The sequence below is a fragment of the Chaetodon trifascialis genome, chromosome 6 (assembly GCF_039877785.1).
Source record: "Chaetodon trifascialis isolate fChaTrf1 chromosome 6, fChaTrf1.hap1, whole genome shotgun sequence".
Lineage (NCBI taxonomy): Eukaryota > Metazoa > Chordata > Actinopteri > Chaetodontiformes > Chaetodontidae > Chaetodon > Chaetodon trifascialis.
In genome coordinates, this window is record NC_092061.1 from 15,990,726 (window position 1) to 16,001,926 (window position 11,201).

The 11,201-nt window shown below is 42.3% G+C and overlaps 1 protein-coding gene across 1 annotated transcript in view; it reads right to left on the reverse strand.

Moving 5' to 3' along the window:
* Positions 1-10,912, reverse strand: part of LOC139332179 (zinc finger protein Xfin-like) — a 37,764-nt gene extending 26,852 nt beyond the window's left edge. The window contains 4 exon segments of the mRNA XM_070963911.1: positions 1,180-1,982; positions 9,266-10,083; positions 10,085-10,577; positions 10,741-10,912. Coding sequence (XP_070820012.1) covers positions 1,180-1,982; positions 9,266-10,083; positions 10,085-10,577; positions 10,741-10,912 — 2,286 coding nt within the window.
* Positions 10,913-11,201: the final 289 nt, after the last annotated feature.

Consider the following 11,201-nt stretch of genomic DNA (forward strand, 5'->3'; position numbering starts at 1 on the left):
AACTGACACGATGGGGCTCCAGGCATTGTGTTCTGTCTCCGGTCTGCTCGGCAGTCCACTGGGGGAACCAGTGGAACCACGGGGCTGAACCGATCTTGGACAGAAATGTTTCAGGGGTTTGGACCTCCGGCATCGGCTGCAGGCGCAGAGCGTCTTCTGATGGTTATTTAAACCAGACAGATGGGTTGAGGCTGGCTACAGGTCTTTGGTGTGGAGACTTGGCGGCCGTATGGCAAAAACTAGGTTCATAATAAAAAGTTATGTGGCTTAACGTGGCGAGCAAAAATTAAAGTTTCACAAAGACTGAAAAACTAGAAATAGAAGGTTTTTCTGAATAAAAGAAGTCAAACAACTAGACCTAACTATGAACAACAACTGAAGAACTGAGAGGAAAAACAAGACTGAAGAGCAAACTAAAAGAAGACTAGACTAGACTGAAAAACAAGAATGTGGGATGATTTGCAGGCAAATGCTGTGATTTCATCTTATAGAGAGAAAATCTTAACTGATGATTCATGCGAGGGACTCATCTGCTTCTCACTATGGTCAATCACATATATTCTTAATGATCAATTTTCAATGGCATTTCCACATCGTTCACAACATGTGTCAGACACCTTTTGATGAATAATGACAACATTCTTCATACTCATTCTAACACATATGTTGACTAATAGAACAAAAAGGAAAGGCAGACTATATTTGCCAAAATGAGCACCACTATGATTACTACTGATTACAGTTGTCTCATGTCAAGTATCCAAACCTAGCCGCTACCAACCTCTAGGTTGCTTATCACATTCCAAGGACAAGATGTGGACAGTAGTTGGGCTGTCCACGTCCTGGTAACTGGCCAATTACATTCGGTCGCACAAGTCCAACTTCTGTACGGGGCTGTCTTAAGCCCAAGAAGATAAATGTGAAGTTTTATCAGAAATCTGTGCTCATTCTGAGGGAGGTCCTGTGAGAACTCTGTGGTTCTGAATCCAGTGCTGCTATACTTCACCTGTGACCTCAATAAATACTTCAGCTGTGATCTGAAGATTTCTCTGGTCTGTTCTTGGGCTTCCAACAAAAGAATCGGGGCTAACAGGCACACCTGAAATCTTTTCCACACGTTTTGCAAGAACACGGCTTCTCGCCTGTGTGGATCCTCATATGAAGATTCAAACCTGATGCATGACGAAATCTTTCCCCACAGGTGTTGCATGAATAAGGCTTCTCACCTGTGTGGATCTTCATATGATTGTTCAATGCTGTTGTCTGCTTGAATGTTTTCCCACAGGTGTTGCACAAATAAGGCCTCTCACCTGTGTGGATCCTCATATGAGCATTCAATACTGATGTCTGATTGAATCTTTTCCCGCAGGTGTTGCATGAATAAGGCTTCTCACCTGTGTGGATCCTCATATGAACATTCAATATTGTTGCCTGTCTAAAACTTTTCCCACAGGTGTTGCATGAATATGGTGTCTCCCCTGTGTGGATCATCATATGAATCTTCAATCCTGATTTATGACGAAATCTTTTCCCGCATGTGTTGCATGAATAAGGCTTCTCACCTGTGTGGATCCTCATATGAAGATTCAATGAATCTGCCTTACAGAATCTTTTCCCACAGGTGTTGCATGAAAAAGGCTTCTCCCCTGTGTGGATCCTCAAATGAGTATTCAATGCTGCTGCGTTACGAAAACTTTTCCCACAGGTGTTGCATGAATATGGCGTCTCCCCTGTGTGGATCCTCATATGAATCTTCAATCCTGATGCATGACGAAATCTTTTCCCACACGTGTTACACAAATACGGCTTCTCCCCTGTGTGGATCCTCATGTGGACTTTCATAAGATCGCTTGATGTGAAACTTTTGCCACATGTTTGGCATGAATACGGCTTCTCACCTGTGTGGATCCTCAGGTGTCTCTGAAGTTGTGACTTAAACTTAAAAGCTTTTCCACAAGTGTCACATTTGTGAGACTTTTTAACTGTGTGAGGATTACCGTGAACCTCTGACAAGTTTGGGTTGTATATATTGTCACAGTGACTTTCGCTTTCCTTTGGCTTTAGATCTGCGTCTCTACATGATCCTGAGTCTCCATGCTCACCTCCTCTCTGATCTTGGCTCTCAGCTACATGAGAGCTGTTGGAGACGAGCTGCTGGTCACTTTCCTCATGAGCAGGAGTCAACCTGAAGGCTTCAGTCTCCTCCTTCAGTACAAGCTGCTCTCCCTCCTGTCTGGTGCAGAGTTCCTCCTCTTCCTCTTTAATCTGAGGAGGTTCTGACTCCTCTTGGTCCAGACTGGAGATCCTCTCCTGGTCACAGAAACCCTCCTCCTCCTCCTCCTCCTTCTGACGGACATGTTGCTGTGGGAGCTCTTCAGGGACAGACAATAAAACGCTACTGTGATGACAGAGATAAAATGCAGTCGTGCTAGCAAACTACCACCATTATATATTCAGACACCTGGGGTTGGACGCATACGGAATTCATCTGTCTTGTTATAATAATAACAAGAATAATAATTTATTTTTACACACCTATTCTGTGTAACTTTACTTCAGGTTTCCAGACGACATCCAGCAGTCTGCGCTGACGGTCGATCTCTTCTTCGTACTGGACGACAGTTTTTTGAACAACTCTGAATATTTCCTCGGCAGCAGCAGTCAGTCGCTCGTTGACAAACTCTCTCAAGTGATGAACTGAAGACATTGTTGCTTCATTAAAATGAGATACCTATGATACAATGTTGCTTTCCAGCTTACTCCGTGCAGATACGTCTTTCTTCTTCTTCTTCTTCTTCTTCTTCTTCTTCTTCTTCTTCTTCTTCTTCTTCTTCTTCTTCTTCGTTGAAGGGTAACGGCAGCTTACATCCTTTGCGTCGCATTACTGCCCTCTTCTGGTGATAATTTGCTACAACAGTGTCCTGAATGAGCTCCAAATCTCCCAACACTGTTTCCAGTGGTCACAAAGGGATTACAGGACATATCACAGGTAGACAAAACTCCCTTTCACAGACTCCCGAGACTCTTGTTGCTGCATCTCCTAATGTTTCCCCACTTTTCCAGCTGGCCTATAGCACTTGTTTGGTTAAGGCGCTTGGACTTCCTTTTGAAAAAACAGACCGTGCTTTTGTAAAACAAAACAAAACAAAACAAAACAAAACAAAACAAAACAAAACAAAACAAAACAAAACAAAACAGATATGTGTGTGTGTGTGTGTGTGTGTGTGTGTGTGTGTGTGTGTGTGTGTGTGTGTGTGTGTGTGTGTGTGTGTGTATGTGTGTGTGTGTGTGTATGACCTCTTTTCCTTTAGGAACTCATCATGATATGCAATTGTAGGGGAATCAGTTCATTGAACCTCTAAGTTTAATGTTGCACTCATTAATAAAACTGGGGCACTAACCTTCCTCAGCTCAGAAGGATTTTATTTATTATTTCTTGTAATGCTGATTTAATAATAACAAATGAACTGATGGTCGACCAGTCGGATAATGAAACAACGACGAATGAAAAGCATCATTTATTTAACACAATAATGGGAATGAATATGAATAGTGAATAATATGACAACTAATATGGATGATATGAGGTAACAAATGACTGAATGAAAAACTTATAGCAAAATAATAGCAGAATGAGTTTGGCAATAGTGAGAAGTAGTTTTGGGGAAAAATGGGGATGGAGACGTAATGTTAATTACTTGAATGAATGACTAAGCGAGTCTCAGGAGAATTGAGAGTTTTATAACCCTACGGCATCAACTCATCATTCAAAACTGTATAAGCATGCCTACTTAGCCAGCGACGCTCCAGCGGATGTCTGCTTGAAACTGACATGAAGGGGCTCCAGGCATTGTGTTCTGTCTCCGGTCTGCTCGGCAGTCCACTGGGGGAACCAGTGGAACCACGGGGCTGAGCCGATCTTGGACAGAAATGTTTCAGGGGTTTGGACCTCCGGCGTCGGCCGCAGGCGCAGAGCGTCTTCTGATGGTTATTTAAACCAGACAGATGGGTTGAGGCTGGCTACAGGCGGCCGTATGGCAAAAACTAGGTTCATAATAAAAAGTTATGTGGCTTAACGTGGCGAGCAAAAATTAAAGTTTCACAAAGACTGAAAAACTAGAAATAGAAGGTTTTTCTGAATAAAAGAAGTCAAACAACTAGACCTAACTATGAACAACAACTGAAGAACTGAGAGGAAAAACAAGACTGAAGAGCAAACTAAAAGAAGACTAGACTAGACTGAAAAACAAGAATGTGGGATGATTTGCAGGCAAATGCTGTGATTTCATCTTATAGAGAGAAAATCTTAACTGATGATTCATGCGAGGGACTCATCTGCTTCTCACTATGGTCAATCACATATATTCTTAATGATCAATTTTCAATGGCATTTCCACATCGTTCACAACATGCGTCAGACACCTTTTGATGAATAATGACAACATTCTTCATACTCATTCTAACACATATGTTGACTAATAGTATACTAACTAATAGAACAAAGAGATAAGGAACGGCAGACTATACTTGCCGAAATGAGCACTACTATGATTACTGCTGATTACAATTGTCTCATGTCAAGTATCCAAAACCTAGCCGCTACCAATCTCTAGATGGCAGTATGGTTCCATGGTAGAAACTCGAACTAAAATCACAGTTTTGTCATTTTATAAACTAGAAACACAGGAAAAGCATTGATATCATACAGATTATGAGTTTAGTACTGTAAGAACATCCTAAGTTAACTCAAACATATCGATTACATTATCCTAGTGTGATACAAAAGAAGGCACACAGACATGCAAAAACAATTTGCTACAGGAATGTCTAATTTATAACCTATCAGCATTATCTGATTTCGGAGATTCCTCTGACTCGGTTTGTGGATTCAGTTGAAGCCTGGCCTTTGTTCTTCCCAGCCGGCTTTACTATATTGAGCCCTTAGGGCTATTGGGGGAGTAATCAGCATTGAGTGGGACATCCTGGGTAGAAGATAGGCGTTGACCTTTTGGCTCTCCTTTTTCAACATGTGAGAAGAGTACTTTACTGAGCCAGACATCCTGTTTCTCTTCGTAATCACATTTCATTATGAGCATTCTAGATGGTCTATAGTTCAATCAGTTAGATTGGTTTACAACTCCGTTTCTCATGAGAAGTCAGAGAGGGTAAGAGAAGGTCAGTTAGAGGCTAGTTCTGCTACAAAAGCAAAATTAGCATCTCCACGGCAACCTTTGAAGTTGAACTGTCTGTGCTTTCCGCTTCCCTGAAACAATGGGGGAAGGTGTTTCTGAGCCGGACTCTCTATTCACATACAGTCCTCTGCACAACCAAAACATCAAATGCCAGTTAAGACCAGACCTCCAGAGACACAATGTACTGAGCCAACGATAACACAACCTGGCCAAAACATCAAATGAAAAAGCTTTCGTTGACATTAAAACTGCTCAGCCTTTTCATTTGGATGTTGATGATGCATTCACACTATCAGCACATAGGATCCAAGGCCTACAACAGCTGCTTAACAAACCTCACATTCATTTCATTCATGCAGGAGCTAATATGGCCCTACAGATGGATACCAAACAAGATCATGACTGTGTAGCAGAAACTAATAAGGAACTGCAACTACACTACACTCTGCACAAGGAACCAATCGACAATGTTCAAATGATATTATATTGTGATGGACTCAGTCATCATAAACCGACTAGCACATTAGTGACATCATATGCTGTTGTAGAGGAAACATCAGATGAATTAGAGACAAACACAGATAGTCTCTCAACCAGCATCAGCTCAAATGGCAGAATTAGTTGCGATAACAGAAACATGCAAATTAGCAAAAGGAAAGACTGTAACTATCTACACTGATTCGGCTTTTGCAGTCCAAGCTGTACACATGGTCATGTGTCATTGGAGAAGGAAAGGTTTTGTGACCTGTAATGGCAATTTCAGTTACTTGTACTTCATCTACTTGAGACACCCCACATCCCATTTCCTCACCAGGATATCAGGTCCTTTTGTGTTTTAAATTCTGATGTCTAGAGCTCTTAACATCTACATACAAAGTCCTGCAGGATGCCTCCAGTGTGAACCACCCCCTAGGGAGTTGGCTCCGACACCTCCAGCAGACCTAAAGGTGTGTATTCACACCTTTGAGTAGGGGAGGTGCTCCTAAGGTATAATGTTTAGCTCTCCCCATGCTTGGGGTCTTTCTTCGTTCTACCGCTCATGTGATGTTTGATCTTTTCTTTGCAAAGACAATAAAAACCTGGTCGGTTGGCAGAAGTCTCTATTTCATTCTTCACCCGCAGAATTTCCACAACAGACCTCTGCTGGCACACCTGTTAAACATCTGAATCAGCTACTTGATCTCTATTATGCCCTGCTTGAACCAGATCAGGTTGCTATAGTCAAGTGCAGAGGACATCAAAAAGGAGATGGCAGAGTAGCAAGAGGCGATAATGCAGCAGATACGGCAGCAAGAGCAATAGCAGGGTACAATGTATATAAACGAATGTCTCAAAAGACACCTGATGACAAACCACATAGAGATCTATCTGTACATAGCATCAAGGAACTCCAAGAAGCAGCGGCTCCGTCCAAAAAACAGGCATGGAAAGAAAAAGGAGCCACAAAAGATTCTACAGGGCTCTGGAGAAATCACAAAGGCAAAATAGTAGCTGGACTACTAAACTTACTATGCCAAGAAACACACAATAGGGGTCACTGTTCTAGCTCAAAACTAACAGCTCTCATTTCACAACATTGGTGGCATCCCCACCTCAAAGATATCACTAAATATTTTATGCAATCTTGTGAGATATGCAATCAATTTAATCCAAAGGTCTCACTCAAGGCTGGACTGGATAGCTTCCCAGCACCTGATGCCCCATGGAAAGAAATAATAATAGACTTTACTGATATGGGAGCACACCACAGAACCGAAGGTAATATTCTAGTTTGTGTAGATCCATTCTCTAGGTGGGTAGAATCCACACCTACCAAAACTCTCCAACCTAGGTGGTGTGTGTGCTGTTTTCCCAGGACCGTTGTGTTTTCATCCCAAACAATGCTGCTCCAGATGGCTCCGTCACCTGAGCTCTTCCTGGCCTTACACCACTGTCTGAAGAACTGGAAGAACACGAAGGGACTGAGAGCCCACTAGCTAATTGGCTTGATAGAACGCTTGGCAAATGGAAGACACTAATTGCTTCTGTATTTATCTCACTGATTTCAGCAGTGACTATTTTCACCCATGGGGTTGTTGCTGCATACCATGCATCAGGCACCTCTGTCTGAAGTGTATCACTACGGCTATTAACGATATTTCCTCCACCACCTCCTTATCAATTAGTACAACATCCTGGTGAGACGATTCCTCTGGTCTCCCTCTCTGAGAGGAAGAGACTGAAGCGGAACCCGATACGGAAGGCAAAGAAGACTGATGTTTGTATTCCTGAGCCCCTGCATACCTATGCTATTTGCTAATGTTTAACACATTTCTACATATAGTTTTTGCATACATATAGAGGCGTGATACTTATAGTTTTCCTGGTTTTTATAATCATTGTAGAATTGTGATCAATTGAGCGATGAAGTTGAAATCTCCTGGGAAAGAAGTTCCTTTCCCAGTATCATGATTAATACTCTTGATATAGAAATAATGCATTAGACTTGTTTTATTATTTCCACATGCCAGTGCAATGAAAACCGCTTGCTGCTGATAAATGCAAAGAAGAACAGCTTACACATAGTCGCTCACATATGGGCTGCTGGACGTGTGGTGTATTGAAACGGAAGTTCCAAGCCACGTGGACCAAAAATCAAAGTTTCAACTGGGTTCAATTCCTCTTGTGTTCAGTAAAAATCAGCAGGAGGCAGAAGTCTGGAAGCAAAGACTTTAATGTCGACAGAAAAGGAAAACATGTTTGAGTGCATATGAGATGCACCAGAAGTGTTGGTTTGAGATGATCTGGGCGTTGTCTTTTATTCAGTTTTTTTTTTTACCATGCCTCTGGAACGTCCTCTTAAGTATTGTCCAATAGTTATGATTTTATACACCATTAGGTGATCTTCTGGCAGCTGTCCAACCTTGGTTTCCCCTTTTTTTTTCCTTATCTCAATGCTGACACATACCTTTTTTCCCTTTCTCTTTCTTCTCCCAGATTTCACCATGATGTTTCTGCTCCGGGTTTTAAAAAGAATAATAAAGCAATATAAAGAGTAATAACTTTAGGGTTATATCAAAACCAAGGTGAGATTATAAGAATAATCAATTCATTGGTAATTATAGTAAAACACACAAGTATGAGTTATAAGAAAATATATGCTTAGACAGTAAGGCCATATAACATTTGCCAGGGTTAACGTCACAGCACAGAGAAACAGCTGCAGAGACACCTGCGTATGAGTCATAGGAAAGTCCCTGAAAACCCCTGATAACAAATGCACATGAGCCTAACATGCCTCTGCTCATTGCTCAGCACAAATGCTTACTACAGCTGCTTCTCAAGTCATCACATATCTGATTTATACCACAGATGCAATGAAGACTGCTTACACATAATAGCTGTACATTTGAAATTTTGTTGATACAATAAATTATATCAAAAGGGGGATGTCAAAATCTCCAGTCTGGTTGTGTTGCTTCTTAAGGTAGGTGGTCACTTGCAGTTTGGGGGGCTGCAGAGTTGACTGCCGCTAACAGGGGTAACACAATACAGCACAATACAGTAATGATGTTCCCACCTCATTTTAATGGAACCGAATGAATGTCCTTGTACCGTTCAGAGTTGCATTAGATACGCGCCTAAATAACATTCACACACAGGTTGCTAATCACATTCCAAGGACAAGATGTGGACAGTAGTTGGGCTGTCCACGTCCTGGTAACTGGCCAATTACATTCGGTCGCACAAGTCCAACTTCTGTGCGGGGCTGCCCAAGAAGATAAATGTGAAGTTTTATCAGAAATCTGTGCTCATTCTGACGGAGGTCCTGTAAGAACTCTGTGGTTCTGAACCCAGCGCTGCTATACTTCACCTGTGACCTCAATAAATACTTCAGCTGTGATCTGAAGATTTCTCTGGTCTGTTCTTGGGCTTCCAACAAAATAATCGGGGCTAACAGACACACCTGAAATCTTCTCCACATGTTTTGCAAGAACACGGCTTCTCGCCTGTGTGGATCCTCATATGAACATTCAATCCTGATGCATGACGAAATCTTTCCCCACAGGTGTTGCATGAATAAGGCTTCTCACCTGTGTGGATCCTCATGTGAACATTCAATGCTGTGGTGTTACTTAAACTTTTCCCACAGGTGTTGCACGAATATGGCGTCTCCCCTGTGTGGATCCTCATATGAGTATTCAATGCTGCTGCGTAAATAAATCTTTTCCTGCAGGTGTTGCATGAATAAGGCTTCTCCCCTGTGTGGATCCTCATATGATTATTCAATGCTGTTCTCTGACGAAAACTTTTCCCACAGGTGCTGCATGAATAAGGCCTCTCACCTGTGTGGATCCTCATATGAACATTCAATGCTGATGCGTTATTAAAACTTTTCCCACAGGTGTTGCATGAATAAGGCTTCTCCCCTGTGTGGATCCTCATATGAGCATTCAATGTTGCTGCGTTACTAAAACTTTTCCCACAGGTGTTGCATGAATAAGGCTTCTCACCTGTGTGGATCCTCATGTGATTATTCAGTGCTGATGTCTGCCTGAATCTTTTCCCACAGGTGTTGCATGAATAAGGCTTCTCACCTGTGTGGATCCTCATATGAGCATTCAATGTTGCTGCATTACTAAAACTTTTCCCACAGGTGCTGCATGAATAAGGCTTCTCACCTGTGTGGATCCTCATGTGATTATTCAATGCTGTTGTCTGACTGAATCTTTTCCCGCAGGTGTTGCACAAATGTGGTTTCTCCCCTGTGTGGATCCTCATGTGGACTTTCATGAGATCGCTGGATCTGAAACTTTTGCTACATGTTTGGCATGAATACGGCTTCTCACCTGTGTGGATCTTCATGTGGACTTTCATGAGATTGCTGGATCTGAAACTTTTGCCACGTTTGGCATGAATACGGCTTCTCACCTGTGTGGATCCTCAGGTGTCTCTGAAGTCGTGACTTAAACTTAAAAGCTTTTCCACAAGTGTCACATTTGTGAGACTTTTTAACTGTGTGAGGATTACAGTGAACCTCTGACAAGTTTGGGTTGTATATATTGTCACAGTGACTTTCGCTTTCCTTTGGCTTTAGGTCTGTGTCTCCACATGATCCTGAGTCTCCATGCTCACCTCCTCTCTGATCTTGGCTCTCAGCTACATGAGAGCTGTTAGAGAGGAGCTGCTGGTCACTTTCCTCATGAGCAGGAGTCAACATGAAGGCTTCAGTCTCCTCCTTCAGTACAAGCTGCTCTCCCTCCTGTCTGGTGCAGAGTTCCTCCTCTTCCTCTTTAATCTGAGGAGGTTCTGACTCATCTTGGTCCAGACTGGAGATCCTCTCCTGGTCACAGAGAGTCTCCTCCTCCTCCTCCTCCTTCTGACGGACATGTTGCTGTGGGAGCTCTTCAGGGACAGACAATAAAACGCTGCTGTGATGACAGAGATAAAATGCAGTCGTGCTAGCAAACTACCACCATTATATATTCAAACACCTGGGGTTGGACGCATACAGAGTTCCTCTGTCTTGTTATAATAATAACAAGAATAATAATTTATTTTTACACACCTATTCTGTGTAACTTTATTTCAGGTTTCCAGACGACATCCAGCAGTCTGCGCTGACGGTCGATCTCTTCTTCGTACTCGACGACAGTTTTTTCAACAACTCTGAATATTTCCTCGGCAGCAGCAGTCAGTCGCTCGTTGACAAACTCTCTCAAGTATTTAACTGCAGACATTATTGCTTCATTAAAATGAGATACCTACGATACAATGTTGCTTTCCAGCTAACTCAGTGCAGATGCGTCTTTCTTCTTCTTCTTCTTCTTCTTCTTCTTCTTCTTCTTCTTCTTCTTCGTTGAAGGGTAACGGCAGCTTACATCCTTTGTGTCGCATTACTGCCCTCTTCTGGTGATAATTAGCTACAACAGTGTCTTGAATGAGCTCCAAATCTCCCAACACTGTTTCCAGTGGCCACAAACAGGACATATCACAGTTGGACAAATCTCCTTTAAACAGACACACGAG